This window comes from Ursus maritimus, unplaced genomic scaffold (assembly GCF_017311325.1).
Source record: "Ursus maritimus isolate PB19 unplaced genomic scaffold, ASM1731132v1 scaffold_20, whole genome shotgun sequence".
Taxonomy (NCBI): Eukaryota; Metazoa; Chordata; class Mammalia; order Carnivora; family Ursidae; genus Ursus; species Ursus maritimus.
This window is the reverse complement of record NW_024424453.1, coordinates 19,745,339-19,769,713: the sequence shown is the minus strand read 5'-3', so window position 1 is coordinate 19,769,713 and position 24,375 is coordinate 19,745,339. Positions and strand designations below refer to the sequence as shown.

The 24,375-nt window shown below is 37.1% G+C and overlaps 1 protein-coding gene across 4 annotated transcripts in view; it reads right to left on the bottom strand.

The window, feature by feature from the left end:
* SLC9A9 (solute carrier family 9 member A9) overlaps nucleotides 1-24,375 on the bottom strand; it is a 550,759-nt gene that overhangs the window by 511,542 nt on the left and 14,842 nt on the right. For all 4 annotated transcript variants that reach the window (XR_572657.2, XM_008707677.2, XM_008707671.2 and 1 more), the window contains exon 2: nucleotides 23,928-24,130. Coding sequence is in view for 3 of the 4 variants with exons in the window: in XM_008707677.2 (XP_008705899.2) it covers nucleotides 23,928-24,130 (203 nt within the window). In the remaining variant the exon portion in view is untranslated. The remainder of the gene's footprint in view (nucleotides 1-23,927; nucleotides 24,131-24,375) is intronic.

The following is a 24,375-nucleotide window of genomic DNA, read 5'->3' as shown; positions in this document are numbered from 1 at the left end:
TTCCTCTGCCCTAAATTATGCTTTTGATAGGACGTACCAGACACACTTGGGAAATAGAAACAGACAATGTAGAGCTCCTGAGATAGAGGAGAAATTTAATGCAGATGGATATTACCTAGACTATGAGCTCTCTCTGATCCTGTGGAAATGGATTTAAACTATACTCGTTCAAACATGGAGAAAAGTAGAAATGTTTTATACAAATAGTATTAAACAATAAAGTGGCCAGTAGGAATATAAATTTGTATGACCTCTTAATAAGATAATTTGGTAATAGTTATCCAAATGTTAAATGTCCATACCATTTGATTCAGCAATACCTCTTCTGAGAATTTATCCCACAGATATGCTTGTACGTGTATGGAATTACATAAGGACTAGAACATTCACTGCAGATGAAAGAATGAAAAAAAAGGTTGGGGATGATAAAACCATGAGCTGGTTAAATAAATTATGGAGTAATTCATAAAATTGAATACTATGCAATTTTTAGAAAGGCCAGGGAAACTGTTGATGCATTGAAATGGTTGTTTTCTATAATTTGTGGTCAAGTCAAAAGAGCAAGGTATAAGATCAACATGTCTGGTGCATATAACAAAGATGGCTATGGGCTCACCATACCCCATTCCATTTTTGTCCTTGTTAGACATTTAGACTTCATTTCCTTATAGTCATGTGGGGTTATATGACAGAGATCTAGCCAATTAAATATGGACAAAAGGAATATAAATTATTTCCAAACCCGGTCCCTAAAAACCCCCTAAATCTTCCATGCTCTATTCCTTTCTTTGTTAGTTCATATAGAGCAACTGGCAGAGGTCTCAAATCCCTAGGGATTGGCAGAGCCAATAGGTTAAAGGAAGTTGGGATGATTAATGGCTACTGGAGAAGACTGTAGTTCTCCCCTCACTGACCCAAAGGCCATACTGTATTGGGACATGAGCAAGAAAAAATTGTGTTAAATCATTGAGATTCGGGGACAGTTTGTTAAGGTATTTTGCCTATTCCAAGATTTGTGCAAAAAAGGGGATGTAGAATATTTACACACACACACACACACACACACACACACACACACATACACACACACTATTGGTTGCCTCCAGTGGGGCTAGGAAAGAGAAACTGTTGGCAGAAAAGAAAGGTAGAAGTTGGAAGAAGGATTTTCTGTATATTTAGTGAGCAGGTGATTATTTTTATCCTGGCTTCATATCTATAAATATAGAGATAACTGCTGCTTAGAGCAGTGCATCCCAGCATTTTCTCCCATCATGACACAGAAAATGATTATATTGGGTCAATGGGATAAACTTTGGGAAAATTAGGGTCCTGATGAGACTGCTCAGGGCTGAAAGATTAGACTTGGGTCTCTGACCATCCTTAGCCCAAGGATGACAGGATTGATATGTCATGGCACACCTGTAACCCATCAGCACACCAGCTGAGGAGTGCTGTGCAGGATTTAACAGTCCTGGCCCTGGTCCCACCTTTCACTCAGTCATCCCCAGGAAACAGAGAGTGACTACTCTGATTACTGAGTTGGAATAAAGGAATTGAGTGTATGCAGCCCTTTCTCCACGTTGGAATCAGCCTGCTTGCTGAGAGTAGATGCCCCTGGCTCCTCCCAGACCTAAGCTTTATTAGAGCAAAGCCCAACAGAAAGGCTCATATACTCCAGCTGAGTCCGTAGCTAGGTGTATGAGTCTTGCTAGTTCTAGAGAAAGATGAGCAAGCCAGCTCACAAGCCAATCCTCACTATTTCATTTGATCTCCATCTTTCTCACTTTTGTACCTATGTGTCAGTTACAAAAGAGATGTAATTAAAAGGGAAAAGAGATGATATTGAATGACCTCTTCAAGACTGTAACTTACCATTTTGTATCTTTTGAACACTGAGCTATGTGAATGTATTACCTACTCAAAAAATAAGGTTTTTTTTTTTAAGATGTCTTGGGCAGATTAATTTGGAGGGGCCTCAAGACTGGCCTGAATGAAGTGAAATCATTGTCAAACAGCAGTTACCAAAATGAGTCAAGGTGATGACCATATGAATTCAGGCGGCCATGACAGAAAGGAAAAAAAGAAACAAACCCAAGAGATATTCAATCAATCAACAAGTATTTATTTAGAATAAGCCAGGCATGTGGCAAAGAGGATTAGCAGGACTTGCAGGTAAAATAGAGCAGCAAAAATGAAAAACTCCAAAAGGAATCTATGTTTTTGCCACCTGGATGAATTACTAAGAGAATGTGATTGGGGAGGACCTGATGTGGCAGAGATTAAGAGAAGTCAGAAAAGCTGAGGGCTAATTGACATCTTTGCTCGTTGAGTCTGAGGTGTCTGTGAGACACTCGAAAATTTGTGCTTGGAGGAAAGGTCAAGGCCAAGGAGAAATGATCCAGAATCATCAGCATAGAGGAAATGATCTGACAAGTTTAGATGGGATCTCTGAAATAGTGAGCACCATAGAGAAAAGAGGACCAAGGACAGAATCCTGGAATTGAGAAGAAGGACGCTATTGGGTGGCGGAAGGGGGCACAAAGAAATAATCAGAGAATGGGAGAGAATGAAGCTCAGGGCCACAGAAAACCAGGAAGAAGTGTAGTGTAAGAAGGAAGTGCTACTCCCTAACACAGGGCTGCCAGATTTAGCCAAAAATACAGGATGGCCAGTTAAATTGGAACTTCAGAAAAATAATTCTTTTTCAGAATAATTCCTTAGCACTACATCTGGGACATACATTTCTCAATTATTAATTATCTGAAACTCAATAAGTAGAGAGGCAAGAATGAAAAACCCCAAAAAGAACCTGTGTTTAGCACCTGGCTGACTGATGGAATAGCAGAGGAGCAGCTGACTCTACCTACCCCACTCTGATGTCCATGGCTACAAAGAGGGGTTTGAGAGCTGAGAAGAAATCCTTTGGGTTTCATAATTAAGAAGTGGTTGCTGGTCCTTTTCCATTGATTTTCAACCAGGAAGTGGGTACAGAGAGTTGAAAAAGTGAGTGATGAGAAAGTGGAAGCAGTGGGTTCTTGGGCTCTCATTTGGGAGGTTTGGTGGCAGGGTCCTTTGGGAACCTGGCAAATGGCTGGTAGATGAGATGGAGAAATAGAGAGGAAACAAAGAGACAAAAGCCACAAGAAAAGGAGGCAGGAGAGGAGATCAAAACATAGAATGGTAAGGGCATAAATTTAGGGAGATAAAGAAGTGATATGAGCAGCAAAAAAGGTAATCATGTTTTCTTAAAAATGGGGAGAAATCCTACTCTTGACATTGAAATCTGTGGAACAGCCACCTTAGGAAATGGTTATTCACAGTAAAAAGCAATCTTCCATTCCTCCAGATATTTCCTACAGAGCCCTTGTACGTGGCAAGCACTCATCAGAGAAATAGGCTTTACTTCATGTAGGCTGGTGTTTAAAAAGGACTTGATACCACAGACACACAGGCTGGCAGAGGGAGAAGCTGCCTTAGAGGTCACCTGATCTTGGGGTCTGCAAAATAATCTCTGCCAGTGCCTGGGCTGTGTGGAGGGGCAGGTTGATGGGAAGTGGGAAGCACTGCGCTGGTGCCTGCCCTGGATCTGCCTTCCCATTTCTGCCTGAGCAATTTTGATTTTACACATTGTGAAGAAGTATCAGATTTTCTTTGAATGAAGGTTGCTCTACTAAAAAATGTTTGAGGCCCTGACCTAATATTGTCCCCCAGAAAGTTCAAGGAACATGTGGAAGGTCAATGGGCCACTCAGAGCAGCACTGAGCTTAAAAATTCTAAACCACAGCTGTTTCTCTTTTATGACATTTATGTTCTTAATTTTGCTTCAAACATCTTAAATGATGTCTCAGAGTTAAAGTCCTTCCCTCCGCCCCTCCCTCAAAGTAAGCAATACCTTGAAGTTAGAAAGTGTTTTTTCTATGACTATGTTCTTGTACTTCACATATATGTGTCCATAAGCAAAAACTGATATTATTTTTAGTATGGAATATTATATATAATCAGTATTTTAAAAAATTTTACAGAAACTTAATATACATATAAATGCTACATTGCATTTGGTGTATTTTAAAAGTTTACAGAAATTTAACCATAAATATCCTTTTGCATTCTGTTTCTTATGTTCAACATTATTTTTAAAGATTTATCTATATGAATACATGCGGATTTTGTCCATTCACTTAGACTGCTGTATAGTATTCTATTGGATAAATATATCATCATTTCTTTTTTCCCTTCTCTAACAAGGAAATTAGGACAATTAGTTTGTTTCTGATTTTTTGCTATTACTAAAAATAATGCAATGGATATTCTTGTACTTAAGTGCATACATGTGAAAGATTCTCTACAAGAGAAAAATACCTAGAAGTGGGCTGGATGATAAAGTGTATGAATCTTCAACTTTAATACATATTGACAAATACTTTAAAGTGGTTATACCAATTTCGATTCCTACATAAGAGTATAAAAGTATTTCCCCACGTTCTAGTCAACACTTTGTATTGACAAATTTCTAATTTTTGCTAGTTGGATAAGTATCAGCTGTTAACACATTATTGTTTATTTTGTATTTCCCTTTATGAAATGAGCATATCCCTAGTGAAATGAGCACATTTTCCCTGTTTATTGATCTTTTGTGATATCTCTTTTGAATTTTTGGATCATATCTTTTACCCAGTATGACTTTTTCTTGCTAATTAGTATGTCATAAAATCTTGTTACTATTATGTTATGGTTATATTTCAAATATATTCTTCTATTCTGTCACCTCCTTAAACTCTTCACTTTTGTCTTTTAATGCTGTTATTGGTCTTTTTCATGCAGAAATTTTTTTTTATTTTAGTGTAGTAAAATTTATTCCACCTTTACCTGTGTTTTTCACCTTTGGTAACTTCCTTAAGAAAAAAATCTTTCCCTGTCCTAATGTCATAAATATAATTTCCCATAAAGTTTAATAATTGGCTGTTTATATAATTGAGTCTTTCATACATCTCAAGTTTACTCATTATATGATGTGAAATAGTAATCAAATTCTTTTTCTTCCAAATGGATAGCCAATTTTCCCAGAAATATGCATAGGTATTTGGTAGTTCATCCTTTTCTCACTGATTTCAGTTGGCTCTTATGCCCAGTGCTTTTTCAAAGATCCATAAGACATTCATTCTAATAAATATTTGATATCTCTTACCCAATAGCCTATTTAATAATTCAAATGTAAGAACAGCTTTATACACGTAGGTATTCACTGAAAATTATTTACACTAGTGAAAATTTAGAAACAACTCAAAACTCAAGCACATTTACATCCATTACCTGGAATTTTTAAAAGCCTGAGGAAAGAGTTAGGTTATGATAATAAATAAAGCAAGTTACAAAGTTTTAGAGACCATCCGATTTAAGCCACATAGAAAAAAATATGTGTAAAAAGACTAGATAGAAATTTATTTAATTTATAAGTGGTTGCATAATGTTGTAGGATTATTTGAATTCTTCCTTAAAGAAAACAAAACCCACCTTTCTAGTCCTTCCCAAATGAACATCTTGTAAAGTTATCATTTAGAATTATAAACATTTGGAATAGAATAGAACCTTTATAAAGATTAAGGGATAATACAAGGTGATAAATAACATGGGAGGGAAAGTTAAGAATTGAGGACCTAGATTTGTTATGATTTTTCAGTAGGATAAAATATCTAAAAAACCTGATACAGAATCAGGCAAGTGAGCAATAAGTGCTCCTTAAATAGTTAACCCATGTTGTGTCCACTTTATTGAGTTATTTTCATTCTTTTCAAATATTACTGGAAAGCTGAGAATATTCCCCCCAATTAGAATACCTAGTATTATGGGGGGTGCCTGGGTGGCACAGCGGTTGAGCATCTGCCTTCGGCTCAGGGCGTGATCCCGGCGTTATGGGATCGAGCCCCACATCAGGCTCCTCCGCTATGAGCCTGCTTCTTCCTCTCCCACTCCCCCTGCTTGTGTTCCCTCTCTCGCTGGCTGTCTCTATCTCTGTCGAATAAATAAATAAAATCTTAAAAAAAAAAAAATAGAATACCTAGTATTATGAATGTTAATGGTTAAAAATTGTGGACCACTGAAAAATAAGCATTTTGCATTGCAATTTGTAGAAGCAGAAATGAATTACAGAGAAATGGCAAAAGGAGAACATTTAATAGAAGAGAAAATTTTAATAATCATAAATTACCACTGAGAAATTATGAGAATATTATACCACAAAACTATGTTCACTTTTGAAGTAAAATTCCAGAAGGTAGAAATACACTATGAACATCATACATGCAAAAATGACGGATATAAATACTGGCATTTCATTGGAGGTAGGTAGTGTTTACAACTTCAGGCAAAATTAGGTGGAGAATTCAGAACAAAACATTTTTTAATAGTTAAATATTTAACTTGGCAGTAGGGAGTTTTGAAAAGAATATTTAACTCTGAGTCAAAAGACCTAGTCCTAAAACCTGTTCTGTCACAGATCAATCTTGATCAAGTCACATAAGCTTTCAGAACCTCAGTTTCCTACTCTGAAGCACGGGGGGTAATATCTGTTCACCTCATGGAATAACAGTGAGATTGAAATGAACAGTGCAGGGGCACCTGGATGGCTCAGTTGGTTACGTGACCGACTCTTGGTTTCAGCTCAAGTCAAGGTCTTGGGGTCATGGGATTGAGCCCTGTGTAGGGATCTGCACTTAGCAGAGCGTCTGCTTGAGATTTTGTCTCTCCCTCTCCCCCCCTGACTTTCCCCCCTTTTGTGCACACACTCCTCTCAAATAAAATAATTAAAAACAAAAAAAGAAATGGACAGTGCAATAAAAAAAGTCTTTGTAAATAACAAACTACCTTGGAAGAGGGAATACACAGTCATTATAATTTAGGGAGGGCCAAAGTTCAGAGTCTGTCTTCCTCACTTATAGACTGGTACAGTTACCACCTGTCAATTAATCATAATAATAGGTGGGGTTTTTTTTTAAAGATTTTATTTATTTATTTGAGAGAGAGAGACAGAGATAGCAAGAAAGAGCACAAGTGGGGAGGAGAGGGTGAAGCAGACTCCCCACCAAGCAGGGAGCATGACATGGAGCTTGATCCCAGGACCCTGGTATCATGACCTGAGCAGAAGGCAGATGCTTAACTGACTGAGTGACCCAGGTGCCCAATAATAGTTAATAATAAAAATAACAACTGACATTTCCATAAAGCTGTTATAGTTTGAAAAGGTGCCTTCATATGTAGTTTCTTTTTTTTTTTTTTTCTTCCTTCACAACAATCCTCTAAAGTAAGTATTCTGAACACCCATTTTTATAGAGGTGAAACCAAGGTTCAGAGAGTTAAGTGACTTACCCAAAGTCACATACCTTGTAAGAAGCAAGACTTAGACTCAAACCCTACCTTCTAATTATAAGTCCATTGCTTTATTGATAATAATGTTAACAAAACTAATAGGTAATATACTTTGAACACTTACTATGGGTCAGGCACTATTCTTTCTTTTTTTTTAATTGAAGTATAGTTGATAAACAATGCAACATTAGTTTCAGGCATACAACCAAGTGATTGGACAACTCTATACATTATGCTATGCTCACCACAAGTGTAGCTCCCTTCTGTCACCATACACCACTACTAGAATTTCATTGACTGTATTTCCTATGCCATACCTTTCATCCCCATGACTTATCCATTCTCTAACTAGAAACCTGTACCTCACACTCCCTTTCACCCATTTTGCCCATCCTCCTACCCACCTCCCCTCTGGTAACCATCAGTTTGTTCACTGTATTTGTGGATCTGTTTCTATTTGTTTGTTCATTTGCTTTATTTTTTAGATTCCACATAAAAGTAGAATGTGGTATTTGTCTCTTTCTGTCTGACTTATTTCACTTAGCATAACACCCTCTAGGTCCATTCATGTTGCCATGAATGGAGAGATCTCACTCTTTTTAATGGCTGAGTAATATTCCATTCTCTCTCTATAGATACCGCATCTTCTTCAGTCATTCTTCTATCAATGAACACTTAGGTTGCTTCCATATCTTGGCTATTATAAATAATGCTGCAGTGAATACAGGGATGTACATATCTTTTTGAGTCAGTGTTTTTGTTTTCTTTGGGTAAGTGCCTGGTAACAGAATTATTGGATTATATGGTATTTCTGTTTTTAATTTTTTGAGGAACTTTCATACTATTTTCCACAGTGGTTGTACTAATTTACATTCCCACCAACAGTGTGTGAGGGTTCCTTTTTCTTCACATCCTAGTCAATACTTGCTATTTCTTGTCTTTTTGATTCTAGCCATTCTGGCAAGAATAAGGTGATATCTCCTGGTGGTTTTGATTTGCATTGCCCTGATGACTAGTGATGTTGAGCATCTTTTCATGTGTCTGTTGGCCATTTGTATGTTTTCTTTGGAAAAATATTTATTAGGTCTGCTGCCCATTTGTCAATGGGGTTATTTGAGGGTTTTTTGGTGTTGAGCTGTATGTTTTTATATATTTTGGATATGAACCACTTATCAGATATAGCATTTGCAAATATCTTCTTCGATTCAGTAGGTTGCTTTTTCATTTTGTTAATGGTTTCCTTCAATGTGCAAAAGATTTTTATTTTGGTGTAGGTTCCAATAGTTGATTTTTGTTTTTGTTTCCCCTGCCTGAAGAGACGTATCTAGAAAAACATTGCTAAGGCCAATATCAAAGAGATTAGTGCCTAAATTTTCTTCTAGTTTTATTGTTTAATCTCCCACTTAGGTCTTTAATCCATTTTGAGTTTATTTTGTATATAGTGTAAGAAAGTGGTCTAGTTTTGTTTTTTTGCAGGTAGCTGGCCAGTTTTCCCAGCACCATTTACTGAAGAGATTGTCTTCTTCATTGCATATTCTTGCCTACTTTATCATGGGTTAATTGACCATTTAAGTGCAGATTTATTTATGGACTCTCTATTCTGTTCTATTGATCTATATGTCTATTTTTGTGCCAGTATCACACTGTTTCAATTGTTATAAACTTGTAGTATATCTTGAAATCTGGAATTGTAATACCTCCAGCTTAGTTCTTCCTTCTCAAGATTGTTTTGACTATTCAGGATCTTTTGTGGTTCTATACACATTTTAGAATTTGTTCTAGTTCTGTGAAAATGCTATTGGCATTTTTTATAGGAATTGCACTGAATCTGTACATTACTTTGGTGACTATGGGCATTGTAACAGTGTTAATTCAGCCAATCCATGAGCATAGTATGTCTTTTTTGTTTGCATAGTATGTCATTTGTTTGCATCACCTTCAATTTCTTTCATCAATGTTCTATAATTTTCAGAGTACAGGTCTTTCACCTCCTTGGTTAAGTTTATTCTTGGATAATTTATTCTTTTTGGTGCAATCAGAAATGGGATTTTTTTCTTAATTTCTATTTCTGCTACTTCATTTTTAGTGTATAGAAATGTAACAGATTTCTATATATTAATTTTGTATCCTGCAACTTTACTGAATTCACTTATTACTTCTAATAGTTTTCTGGTGGAGTCTTAAGGGTTTTCTAAGTGTAGTATCATGTCATATGCAAATAGTGACAATTTTACTTCTTCCTTACCTATTTGGATGCCTTTTATTATTATTTTTTTCTTGTCTAACTGTTGGGGCTAGGACTTCCAGTACCCTATTGAATATAAGTGACAAGAGTAGACATCCTTGTCTTTTTCCTGATCTTAGAGGAAAATCTCCCCATTTTTCATCATTAAGTGTGATGTTAGCTGTGGCTCTGTCATACATGGCCTGTATTATGTTGAGGTATGTTCCCTCTAATCCCATTTTGTTGAGAATTTTTAATCATGAATCAATGTTGTACTTTGTCAAATGCTTTGTCTGCATCTATGGAAATATGATTTTTATCCGTTTTGCTAATGTGGTGTATCACCGTTGATTGATTTGCAAATATTAAACCATCTGTGCATTCCCAGAATAAATCCCACTTGATCATGGTGAATAATCCTTTTAATGTATTGTTGAATGCAGTTTGCTAATATTTTGTTGAGGATTTTGTATCTATGTTCATTAGGGATATCGGCCTATAGTTTTCTTCCTTCCTTCCTCCCTTCCTCCCTCCCTTCCTTCCTTCCTCTTCCTTCCTTTTTCCTTCCTTCCTTCCTTCCTTCCTTCCTTCCTTCCTTCCTTCCTTCCTTCTCTTTTTCTTTTTCTTTTTCTTTTTCTTTTTCTTTTTCTTTTTCTTTTTCTTTCTTTTTTGTAGTATCTTTAGCCAGGCACTATTCTAAGTGCTTTACATGTACTTTTGAATTTGAAATTCACAATGACCCTACAGAGTAGTTAGGATTATCCCATTTTATAAACAGGGAAATTGAAGCATAGGGACATTAATTATCTCACCTAAAATCACACACTGGTAAGTGGCATCTGAACCAAGTAATATGCTTGGTTTCAGGGACTACCCTCTTAACTACAATATTCCATCTACCATTCTCTTGGGTTCAGGTTACCCACTCCACTGCTGGATATGTCCTCATTAGCTGCAAATACATAAAGCCTACCTAGGTTTTCCAGATTGTTGCCATGGCACCTAGTCATTGATGGTCAGAGTCTGCTATGTTTCTGCATAAGATTCTTAATACATAAACTTACCTCTATTACCTTTGTGACTCTTTACTAAGGTATCCATTCATCCTGGTTTCACCAGAACAGTTGCAGGTAATGCCTGTTCTCCTGCCATAATTATTCATCGTGCCCCGCCCCCCTTCACTGTCAAGAGTTTCAGTTTGAAAGACAATTTATATGGTTTCCTACTCCTGATCCTAATGTCCAGATTCTTGGCCTTTTAACAAACTACACATAACTTGGATTGGCTGTTTATGGGCCTGCTCTTCATTGTGCTGGTTGCCTATTTCCCTCACTACCTGCGGCACTAACATGACAATGAAACTCCATTCTAAGACTGACTTGGTATCAGCAGGGGAAGGGAAAATAACAAGTGAGTGTGAAAAGGGCCTGGTATCCCATCTCAAGTATTCATTCCTCAATACCCAGATAAGAATTGCAAAAGGAAAAACATCCAACACAATTGAAAATTTATGCATCAAGACTGATTTTCCCCCCACTCTGGAATTGATCCTAGTCATGGCCACTCTTTATTTATAGGCAAAAGAAACTGTGCCTTTTAATCTTCAAAATGTACAGGAGCATTGTAGTCCCACAGAGTTTTCCTTTTTGCCTTACAATTTTTCTCAGTTTGCATAATCTTTACAGGCGTTAGCTTTGAAGTGTGTGTGCAGCTTCCCCATCACAAGACTTCACCAGGGAGCAACTGGCTTAGGGAAGCTGCACAGGGAAGAGCTGAATCAGCAAGGACCACAGTCATAATAGATATGCTTGAGAAGGTATGGGGGGCGGGGAAGTGACAGAAAGTAGACGCTAAACAGCTTGATTTAAAATTAAATTGATGTGTTATCAAATGGTGCATTCACCTTAAAAATCGTGCATTAAAAAACAACACTAAACTTCCTCCATCATGCTCACCTCAAACTTCATCCCAAAGAGGAAATCCATGCCCATCAAGGGCAGAAGTTTAGGAAGCAGACTAATATTTACAGCATGCCTAACACTAAACATAACTTTTTCTCATTTATTTTGAAAAGAAACCCTCAAAGTGGGTATCACTAATCTCTGTTTTATAGATTCTATAGATAAACAAAAATATGAGAAGTTAACTTGTCCAAGTCTCAATGCTGGAAGTGGCAGAGATAGGATTCAGCCTGTTGAGCTGCAAAACCACAACGGACTAAATATTTGTGTCTCCTCAAAATTCATATGTTGAAATTCAACCCCAAGGAGTTGGTATTAGGAGGTGGAACCTTCAGGAGGTGATTAGGTCATGAGGGTAGAACTTCTGTGAATGGGATTAATGCCCTTACAAAACAGATATAAGAGAGTTCTCTATTTCCACCATGTAAGGACACAGTGGGAAGACAGCCATCTTGGTTTGTAAGGACACAGTGGGGAGACAGCCATCTATGAGCCAAGAAGATTGCCCTCACCAGACATAGAAACTGCTGATGCCTTAATCTTAGACTTTCCAGCCTTTAGAACTGTGAAAAGACATGTTTGTTGTTTAAGTCACCCAGGCTATTGCATTTTTGCCCAAACAGACTAAGATAAAAATCTGAACTTCCTTATATCACCTTGAAGGCAGTTAGAGTTTAAACTGAGAATATAAAGCTCGAATAGTAGAATTTTAGGACAGTCATCTTATGGGAAAGGACTTTTTGATGAGGTGAAAAATGAGGTGTTTGGATATTTCCAATTCTTCTAAAAATGGAATTATAAAGGAATATATTCAGTGGTGTGCTGGTAAACCATCTCTGTGGAGGAAAAAAAAAAAGTCCACAAGCCTTGATTTGACAATTTCTGTGGTGTAAATAAATACTCCTGCCATGGTCCACTTCAGCCTACTAATGTTTTAACAACTGGCTTACAAAATATCTCAATATTTAATAAATAATAAGTTCTCAAAGGCTAGGACAAGCCTACTCTAATACTTCACTATGTCATTTTATTCCAACTATATGTTAACTCATTATTTGGGTACTGTTCCTGAGCACAAAATCTATATAAGTTTCCCCAGCCTGTGGGAAGTATAGCAGACTAGGTAGGACATGCACCCCTCCCTGCAATTAAAAAATTTAAAAAAATAAATTAAAAAAATAAAATTTTAAAAAAACCTTCTTTGACTTAAGGATTAGTTTGAGCTGATTAATAGAGAAACAGAAGAAGCTCTGAAGACATACTAGAAGATACCCTTTTGTAAGGAAAATTTACATTAAGGAAAACTCCATTTTTAAGGCAATTTCCTTCTTGGTACCAAGAAGAAAAGTATGACACTATTTCGTAAGAAACTTATCAATGGGGAAGGCATAGACTTAAATCTACATAACAACCTCACTCTTGTTTACAGTAATTTTCCTGGTCACCTTCCTAAAATTTGCCTTTCCACACCCTTCTTTCTTTGTTTTAGCTGAAAATGGTATTTAAGTCTGAATTCTAAGCCATCTTTTCACTAAGGTTCCTAGTCAAGAACCCAGCCAGGTAGAAAAAAAGACTTTTTTCTCCTCCCCTACAGGTGTCAGCGTGTTGCCTACTGGGAGTTTCCTTCAGTGAAGGCCTTGTTGCTCCTGCGGCTAGAAGTGCTATCAGCCCCTTCAGGGATTGCCAACATTGCAAAAAGCCACCTCACCCAAGTTCATCCCTTCTTCAGAGTAGGTCATATCCAAAGACAGAATGATTTGGTATTTTAGAGGCTAGGCCATCCCGGTCCAACTGGGCATAAGGCTGAAGAACTATTGGAAATCCAGAGCTTCCCAAGGGGTTAGATGAAATTTTTGCGCTTGCATCATGACTTAACTTCTCCCTTGGCCCACTCAACCTTCTTTCTTCTTTCAATCATAAGGTGTTGATCTCAAGGACACTTAACCATCCCACTCACTAAACTCCACCTCAGAGTCTACTTCCTTGGGAACCCAATATGCAATAGTCAGAAATAAAGGTGAAGAGCACCTAAACTTGAGGCAGAACTCTATAAATCAGACAGTGTCCAGTTAGTCTTACAATAAGAAGTGGATCTGAAAGGAGCAGCTGAGAGACCTCTAACTCAACATAGGCTTAAATAGGAACAGGAGACAAGTCATTTAAATGCACAGCTTCCTTATGGTTTCTACCTTTCTTGATGGTTTCCACCCCTCCTGTGCCGATGGACGTGGATCATGGCTTCAGACTATATAAGCTACTAATGAGCAGCTTCTTACAGACCTTAGGGAAAAAGCAGGAAAGGCAGTGGGATGGAAACTTATATAACTACTCACTGGAGGCCAGCAATGATAAGTGTGCACTCTTGCCACAGTTTAATGTTCTAAAAGGAACAAAGCAAAGGGAGAAAGAATTGAAAGATCCATTTTATCTACTCAGACTAAAAGTCTGATGGGAAATCTCTCTCCCTCCCTCCCACCCTCACTCCTGTTTGTTTTTCCTGTGCCCACCCTCCTTTTCTCTCTCTCCCTCCATCCCAGTTTGATTATTTGGAGATGAGACTTGTAGCCTTTCAACTGCCTGAGTAGCAACCAACCAACCAATGAGCCCTGGTTCTTCACTCTGAGAGGAAATCTGTGATAGATAGTTGGGTGTAAGATGGCCAGCAAGTAAGACAGTGCTGAGTAACAGTGAGAAGTAGCACCTGACAAGAGGAGAATGATACTTCATTATACCGTCCATTCACTTACCAGGATCCACAAAGCATCTACTATGTGCCAGGCATCCTGCCTTGAGCTGGAAATACAATATAACCATAGATGGACCTTGTCCCTGCTCTTCTGGAGTTTATAGTCTAGTGAGGAGATAGACATCAATGCAAACATTACAGATATAAATATTAACTTATAACTCAGCTAAGATACTAGTAAGAGAACAATAGGTGGAACTATGAAAAAAAAAAAGAACCTGATACTGGTGTATAACAAGCCACTTGGGTATACTGGTGTATGGAGCCACTTGGGGTGAAGACTAGTGTTTCCACAAAACTAATTAACCCTTAAGAACATCCTTATCTCAGGCCAAGAGCCCAAGTATATACTGGCACTGCTGAGACTCAGAATATGGTATTTAAGATTTCAGAAAACATGGGGCGCCTGGGTGGCACAGCGGTTAAGCGTCTGCCTTTGGATCAGGGCGTGATCCCGGCGTTATGGGATCGAGCCCCACATCAGGCTCTTCCACTATGAGTCTGCTTCTTCCTCTCCCACTCCCCCTGCTTGTGTTCCCTCTCTCGCTGGCTGTCTCTATCTCTGTCAAATAAATAAATAAATAAATAAAATCTTTAAAAAAAAAAAGATTTCAGAAAACAGAAGAATTTTTAAAGAGAGATATCTAAAACAGTTAAAATAAAAATAATATTTTAATAAAATATGACCTGCTCTATTGGTCTCTAAGTTGAGGTGTGCATATGATAGGGAGTGAACAAGATGATCCACTTGGGTGTGCAAAGAACTTTTCATATTTAATTTTTATCTCACCCTTTTTAAAATTCTAATTTGATACTGCTTTATAACATACATAATATATTGGCATAGGAGTAATGTTCATACTATATTAGTATTTGCATTTCATTTGTAAGTAAATAGGCATATATTAGATACATACACTCAAAAGTGTTTTACTGATGGGGTATATAATCAAAAGTTTGGAAATCAGTGTTTTAAAGTACTTAGCAATTTGCTGGTACATAATAATAATAATAAATATTTACCAAGAACTTACTACATATTTGGCATATTAGCCCTTTATATGAATAATTTCATTTAGGCCTCATAATAATCTTTTTTTAAAAGATTTTATTTATTTAATTGAAAGAGAGGGAGTGAGAGAGAGCATGAGCAGGGGTAGGGGCAGAGGGAGAAGGAGAAGCAGGCTCCCTGCTGAGCAGGGAGTCTCAATCCAGGTATTCTGATTGTGGAGTGGGGCTTTAAGCATGATCTTGTTCTGCCTTATATACACCAGATTTCTACCACATATGTGTTCAAAAGAATAATATCTTGGGGTTTGGGGGAAGTTACTTAGAAGGAATATTTTGGGGATAACATATAATAAATACATGGTTTATTAATAAGTACAGAAAGCAGTATCAAATAAGGTATGAGTCATACTTTTTAAAGATCATCCTCTTTATGGAGCATACTTCATCATGATCTTGAACTGAGTAGGGTAGGGAAGTGGAGAGAATAGCTTCAAAGCCCCCAGATACCCACTACTCCCCAAAACAGCTGTGAAAACCTGTCCTTTGATACCTAAGTGGGTGGCAGCTACTCTGCATCACAAAGCACTGGTCTATGGTGTGTTCTGCAATGCTGGCTCCCATAGTTACTAAGAGATGTGTCTGTCTACCACTGTCAGTCACTTCTGGGACTAGGCAAGTGGATGGTCAGATGGATGAAACCCTGGGTTTCTATACATGACCAAGGCTGCAACAGCCCAAGAACCACCATCATGTTCTTGGTGACCTAACATGGTCTAAGACCAGGCAATAGTCAGAAGGCAGGGGTGACTGGGAGATGAGTGGGAATGCCAGTTGTTTCTTCCCATTGTGGTCTGGGATATTTTCTAGGGCTTGAAGCCAGAAATGTGAAAAGCTATTCCCTTCTAGCCATTCCCCTCTTACTAAATTTTGTCATGTTAGAAAGAGTACTAACCCCAGTTAGTGAGTATTAAACATACTCAGACACTTTCACATGACTTCTTTCTTTTCCCAATCAAGAGTGAGTATGAGACTTTGTGCTCAAATCACATGGCACTCCAAGAGCCCTTTGTCACCAACAGTTTATATGTTGTCACCAACATATAAACAAACTGAGTATTAAACATACTCAGACACTTTCACATGACTCCTTTCTTCTTCCAACCAAGAATGAGTATGAGACTTTCTGCTCAAATCACATGGCACTCCAAGAGTCCTTTGTCACCAACAGTCCTTACATTATTTTGAGTAGCTAGGGTTTTTGTTAAGAGATAAAATTGGACAGCTAGTTGGAACACAATTCCTGCCCTCAAATAAATGTTCCAGTGGTTAGTTTCCTTAGATCTTACATCCTGAGTGATGATTTGTAAAGAAGAAAAAGTCTTCTATCTAGAGGTCAGAAGAGTTTCTGAGTGCCATGTCCATAGCCCTGTATCTGAAAGTCAAGCTACATTCTAGGTGGCAAGGGCTTAACCCAAACTCTCCCAAACATATCTGAAAAGGGAATGCTGTCTACGGTACTTCTTAATCCTGCAGTTTGGGGTGCTCCCAGTTACAGTCAAAGTATAGTAGAACAACTCCTTGGTGCTGGGCTGTGCATTGAAGGCAAGCCTGCAAAATAGGCTAGAATATCATCTAGAGCCTGCCAGGCTGCCTGTTAATTCATTTTGTGCATTTTAACTCCCATTCCAAGTCAATGTCTCTTCATCTCCTCTACTCTTATCTACCATAACAAATAGAATTTTTCCAGGATTTTTGGTATAGACAAAATGATCTTGAATATTGATGAAAAATATAGCAAAGATCTGGCAAGGGAAAAAGAATGACTTACAGAAAGCAAAGACATCTAATGTTATTTTATTTTGCTCCCTGCTTTGAAATTCCCTTCTTCTACATCTGCATGGCTCACTCCCAACTTCATTCAGATCTCAGCTCCAACTTCACCTCCTCAGTGATGCCTTTCCTCAGAATATATCTAAATATACTTTGCTCCTCATCCTCTCATTTTGCTAACTTTTCTTCACAGCATACGTCTCTACCTGACATTACATATAAATGACTGTGCTAAACTGTCCCTTGTCTATCTCTACCCTAGAATCTAAGCTGCATGAGAAGGACTTTGTTTCGTTCACTACCGTCCTTGCAGCACCTAAAACAAGTGCCTGGCATAGGATGAATGCCCAATAAATAAATATTTGTTGAATGACTAAATGAATGAAGAAAATAAATTCAATGACTAAATTATAACCAAATGGAACCAATCATCAGAGAAATGTAAATCAAAGCTACGAGATATCACTTCCCACCTGTTAGAATGACTATTATTTAAAAAAACAAGATATAAGTGTTGGCGAGGATGTGAAGAAAAAGCAATCCTCATGCATTGTTGGTGGGAATGTAAACTGATGCACCCACTGTGGCCAAAAATACGGTATTTCCTCAAAAAATTAAAATTAGAGTTACCATATGATCCAATAATCTCACTTCTGGGTATATAGCCAAAGGAGTTGAAATTAACATCTCCACAAGATATCTGCCCTTTCATGTTCATTACAACATTATTTATAATATTAGTATTTACACTTATTTACATTATTTACAATAACAAAGATACGAAAACAAACTAAGTGTCCATCAATGAATGCATGGATGAAGAAATGTGATGAGCGCGCGCACACACACACACACACACACACACACACATACAGATATTATTCAGCTAAAAAAAGAAGGAAATCCTGCTATTTGTGACAACATGAATTGACCTTGAGAACATTATGCTAAGTGAAATAAGGTAAAAAAGACAAATACTGTAAGATCTCACTTATGCCAAATCTGAAAAAATGAACTCGGAAACAGAGAACAGACTGGTGGTTGCCAGAGGTGAGAGGTGAAGGGTGGGGGAAATGGGTGAATGTGGTCACAAGATACAAACTGGCAGTTATAAGATAAATAAGTCCCAGGGATGTAATGTACAGCATGGTGACTATAGTTCATAATATTATACTGTATATGTGAAAGTTTCTAAAAGTAGATCTTAAAAGTTTTTATCACAAGAAAAAAGTATGTGAGATAATGGATGGTAACTAAACTTATTGTGGTAATCATTTCACAATACATACATATATCGAATCATTATGTTGTACACCCTAAACTAATACAAACTTATATGTTGATTATATCTCAATAAAACTAGAAAAAATAAAAATTAATTAAATAAAAATACCTTCACAGGGGAGAAAAAAGGCAAAAACAACCCAAATGGAATACTTAGAGTCTTGAGACATTTTGAAATCATTTCTCAGGCCAAATTTTTGAAAAGAAAGTTGGATAAATGTTGAAAAAAACACCTAAGATGGAAAAAAAAATCGTAAGTTTCTTCAGTAACAATAGTAAGATTTAGGATGAAAGTAGCTAAGTCTATTCAAACAGCCTATCCCATTCACTGCCAAGTTTGAGATTCCCCCAGGTTCCTGTTGTATGATCTAAGACTTGTCACAATAGAGAAACATAGGTCATGAATCCCTGTTCTCTATAGAATAGAGGAATAATTGATAATATTCTACAAATGTTTTTCGAGACCCAAAGTGCTGATCTATTGTGATGCTTGCTTCTCTCACTGTGCTGAGAGCAATTTTAGAGGAGGTTTCTTTCCTGTCTTATTCTTCCCAAAAGTATCCTAGCATTAACTGGACATATTTATCTCATGGTCCAGTGACTCTGATCAAGCAGTTCCTGTTACCAGAAGAGCTTGGCCCTCTGGCCTCTGAAACCAGAATAATCAAGCAAAGGGAAAGACTGGAAAGAACGAAAATAGTTTGCAAATAAATACATAAGAATTAAGACTCTGAACTACAAAAGTCTAAATTACCATTAGAAGAAGTTGGACAGTGAGAATAAATTAAGACACTGAGGTTTTAATGCTATAAATACAAAATATTTATAAAAGTCACATGATTAGCTGTTGCTATAAAGGCTTTCTTAAAATATCTCTAAAATATAAAGTATTACCAACACAATTGATAATAGCCTCAGTGTGACCTATGTGCAGCCTAGCAATACTCTTTATTGAAACAGCAGACAGGTCTGATTACTCAGCGCGGTAACTTACTCCAAAATAACTTCCCTGACCAAATGATAGTGTCACTTGTCACACAGGAAGTGAAGACTTGGCATAATTTTCACTGGGTAGTTTCCTTTGACTTTTCACATTACAGTCAAGTGATTTATGAACGATAGGAAGTATAAATTTAACTGTGCTGACAACTCTTTGGAAGTGGACTAGATCTGCAAGACCTTTCCAGCCAAATGGCCTGCTGACTCTTCCAACTCAATATCGTAAAAACAATGTGTTAAATCAATAATAGATAAATTAGTGATGAGATTAGATTGATTTATTCATTCATCAATCTTAAACTAATTGTGATTTTCCCCTAACCAGCTCCTTCCCCTAACTTCTAACTTCCCCATTTCTGCCCTACCAGCTCTGTGAACCTACAAGACCTGGTATCAGAGTAAGTCACTCTCCTTTCTCATGCCCAATAAGTCCAAATTCTACAGCATCTTCTTTCCTTGCTTCTTTTCCATTTGCCCCTTGGTTACCATCCAAGCTTAGGCCTCAATTGTCTGCTTGCTTTCACTCTCTACCCTCTACATAGCAGGCAAAATATCCCTTTGCTTTTGTCAACAAAACACACTTTCACTGACAAATAGAGTGTGCATTATTCAACCTGGCATTCAAGGCCTTCTGTAATCAAGTTTTGCCCTTATTTCTAGCCCTATGTTTCATTCGTTTTCCATACTTCAACAAGTTGGAAATGTTTTTCTTTCTTGGAATATTCTCTACCCCTTTTTTCCACTTCCCTATCATGTTTTTGCCTTTGCTTATAATGACTTCCACCTCCACACATTATATATGTCATCACTACCAGAGTCAATCGACTATCTTTCTTTGAAATCTTTCCTATCACCCTAATAAAATAATTGTCCTTCCTGAGTGCCTGTGGTACTTGTCCCCCCTCCCTAAGTACCAGCTTTGTGGTGTATTTACTCATTTATTTATTTGTTGTGTTTTCCTGATTCATTATTAAACTCCTTGAGACAATTACTTCAGAACTGAAACTGATGGGACTCACTCAATTCATTTGTGTTGAAAGAACGAATGAATGAGTGATGGAGAATCACCTGCTCTTCAAAAGCAAGTTTTAAACTTCCTACTGATATGAAATTCAGAAATTCTTAGCAGACATTTTGGTGTTCCTAGATAGTACATAACAAATTAATGTAAAGCCATCATGTAACAGAATATAGGCCCACTCAGCTAAAACTAATTAAACATATCTTGGGTCCACAGAACGACTGATGGTGTTGGAAACATTAATTAAATACAAAGCAATACAATCTAGCTTTATTTTCCCAGAAGCTTGCTTTGAGATCATCGAATGTTCATAATGTATAGGAAAATATTATTTTCATTAATCTTTAAGTGAAAATATTTTTTTCTTTTCTACACTTCCATATGTATTGAGCATAACTGAAACAAGCTTGGCAGATGGTAACTTATAGTCTCACAATCTATGTGATATAATATAGAACTGAATTATGTACAGGTATATATAATATATTGATCTTTTCTCCCCAACAAATGTTAAATGAATGAAAAAACCCACATATTTCCTTAATCCCTGGCATTTATTAAGCATTTAAACATTATCTTGTAGCAGCAACGATAACATTGGTGTTGGAGGTAGTGCAGTGGTGATGGTACTGGTGGTGGTAGAAGTGGCAGAGGTAAGAATAGCAGAGACAGTAATAGCAGTGCAATGTAAAGGGTCTCGTGGGAGCCAGACTCATGAGATACATCATCTCATTTAAATAGTAAAACAACCCTACAAAATAGTTCTAATCCCTCTACTTCACAAATAAGAAACTTGGACTTCAAGGAACTTACTAATGATATAGAGAAGATTTATCTGGTCCTGAATTTATTTCCCATTTCACTGTTACCTCCTTATAAGGCATCCAATGAATGAACCCTTTTTTGGAATTCTTTTGCATCTGACATAGATTGGTTAAATAATTGATTGATATGAATAGCTGAGTGCAGTGGAGAATTCCCAATAAGAAAGACAGACTATGGGTTTTTTATTTTTTGCAGACTAACTAGGCACCTCCCCCTCCAACATTGACATATAAGACACAAATGTGCAATAAAATATACTCTGGACATTTATAACAAGATCCTTTCCACTTAAAGTCATCTAATATTGTTAAGTGTACCAGTGAATGCCTCTTTCTCCACCAGCAATGAGGGAAGGATTTACTCTGGGTACTGAGTTGCCTATTGCCAACCTCAGATGCCTGGAGGGACAAATCCTAATTATGACAAATGAGTCACATGATTTAGACATTAATCTAGAAAATACTTGAGACATTCAAGGTCAGTTAAACTTTTAATGTATAGAATTCATAATTTACTGAGTGAAAAAAACAAGAAGGCCCCAGCAACTTGGACATTTTCTCTAACTCTTGCCTTAGTTTTTCAAAGTAAACGCTGGAGTTTGGCTGCTGGTAAAGGAATCAATATGTCAATAACATAATAACAAAATTTCTGATCAATTACTGGCAATCCTGCTAGGAAAAAAATTGCTATAGTAATAGAGATAATTTTCAGCATCTTTGGGGGTCAACCTGTTCGGTGAAATAGTGTTGCTTAGAAATGCAGATAAAAATAAGTAAGAGAGTGAAGAGGTAAATAAATACTTTAAAAATAAATACTAAATTTATGTCCAGGTGCTAACCAGAGGTAAAACTGAAGAGTATGTTTTGATTAAAATCCTATGCTGCCAACAAAGTCATTTAAAAATTATTTATTTCAAGGTATAATTTTCTATTACCCATGTGCACATACAACAGAAAGAATCATGTGGAAGAAATCATCCAAAACAGCAGAAGATCTAGAAGTTGCTTCTATTTATTTCAGAAACACATTATTTAATTTGCTTTTCACATGTTTCAATTCACTTTCCTAAGTCTGATTTAGGCTAATATTATAATTAGTTTGACTTTCTTGAGCCTTCATCAAGTGCTAGAAGGAAGTTAATCTAGAAATGTGCTAGTGGACGATAACGTGGAAAAAAAAAACATTAAAAATTATCAGTCTTGAATGAGGAAAAATGACAGACCAAGTATCTCACCTCCTACCCCAAAACTCTCAAAATGGAAACAAATATCTATATATTAAAAGAAAACTAAATCTGTGTGAGTGAAAGTGCTAAAACAAACTTCCCTAATATCAAGGAAGCTCTCAAGTCCGACTCAAAATGTTCTGGAATGAGTCACATAAGATCCTGGTTCTTACATGTACTTGTATTGTTAAACACAAATTCACTTATTCCTTATTCCACGGACTGATCAGCATGCATAACACACTATAATAGGTAATCTTGGGGTACCTGGGTAGACCAGTCAGTTAAACATTGGACTCTTGGTTTTGGCTCAAGTCCTGATCTCAGAGGTGTGGCATTCAGGCCCCCATCCCATCAGTCATCTGCTCCGTGTGGAGTCTGCTTAAGACTCTCTCTCCCTTGGGACACCTGGGTGGCTCAGTCAGTTAGGCATCTGCCTTTGGTTCAGGTCATGATCCCAGGGTCCTGGGATTGAGTCCTGCATCAGGCTCCTTGCTCAGCAGAGAGCCTGCTTCTCCCTCTGCGTGCCACTCCCCTGTTTGTGCACTCTCTCTTTCTTTCTGATAAATAAATTAAAATCTTAAAAAAAAAAAAGACTCTCTCTCCCTCTCCCTTTGCCCCACCCCCTTCTCTCTCTCTCAAAGTAAAATAAATAAATATTAAAAAAAAAAAAGAGATAATCTTTTCTGTTTTCTGACCCAGAGTCCTAAGAGCAGAAGGAAACTCCCTTCCAATAACTGAAACAGTTCACTAAATTTGCAAAAATAAAACCATTTTTAAAAGATGGGTCACTTCACAATTTTTCTTTTTTCCTACCTAAGATTTCCTAACTAAACTGGTGGAGTAAAGATCTCTTGAGATTGACTGTGTGTCAGTGTATTTATAAACAGCCAAGTGGCCAGTGATTTGTGTTGGCAGCCAAAAGCCAGTCATCCTAAAACAAGGTTTACACATGCAAATTTTTTCACTCCCCTCTATATTCCTTTTGACTTAAGGGAGATTTGATCTGAGTAGCCAGCTGGCAATATATACAATGGCACTTAGAACACATGAGTAAAAACTTGAAACAAGTAGGGACACTTGGGTGGCTCAGTTGGTTTAAGTGTCTGACTCCTGATTTCGGCTCAGGTCATGTTCTCAGGATCATGAAATTGAGACCCAAGTCAGGCTCTGTCGTGGGCGCACAGTCTACTTAAGATTCTGTCTCTCTCTCTCTCTGTCTCTCCCTCTCCCTCTGCCCTCCCCCACTCACTCTCTCTCTCTTAAAACAAACAAACAAACTTGAAACAAGTATCATGAATTACCAACAACTTAGTTGACTAAGGCGTCAACTAAATTGGCCCAATAGTGTGGTGTTTAAAAAGGACAAATGTGTTAATATATTACATATGATGGCTCAATTATTTAAAGAAAAATATATGACCAGATGGAATCCTTACCTTTTCAAGTATAGCATTGCCTTGGTGAGGATTGATGTTATGCTGGCTTATTTCTCTTTTGTATTTATATTCATAAACTTGGTCAGTGATATTAATCAGCAGAGTTGATGGACTGAAGGTCAGTTTTCCACAATCATACACAGTTCCACTTTCAATATCTGTTGGTGCTGTAGCATATCGTAAGATTAATCCCATTATGAGGCCTAGAATAAAGAATAAACAGTTGCATTGGAGGAACTGAATCTAAAATGTTCACTATTGGATGCTTTTAAATATATGATTTTGAACTTGTAGAAGTGGCAAGAGAAAAGGTTATGTCATCACTTGGCTTAAAAAATTGTTCACTCTTAGAAAATTGTTCACTCTTCTATAGATACCAGTTCAATAAATTGCATTAAGGTATTTGTGGTGTGGACACAATTGCTTGAATATCCAGCACATATTCCCC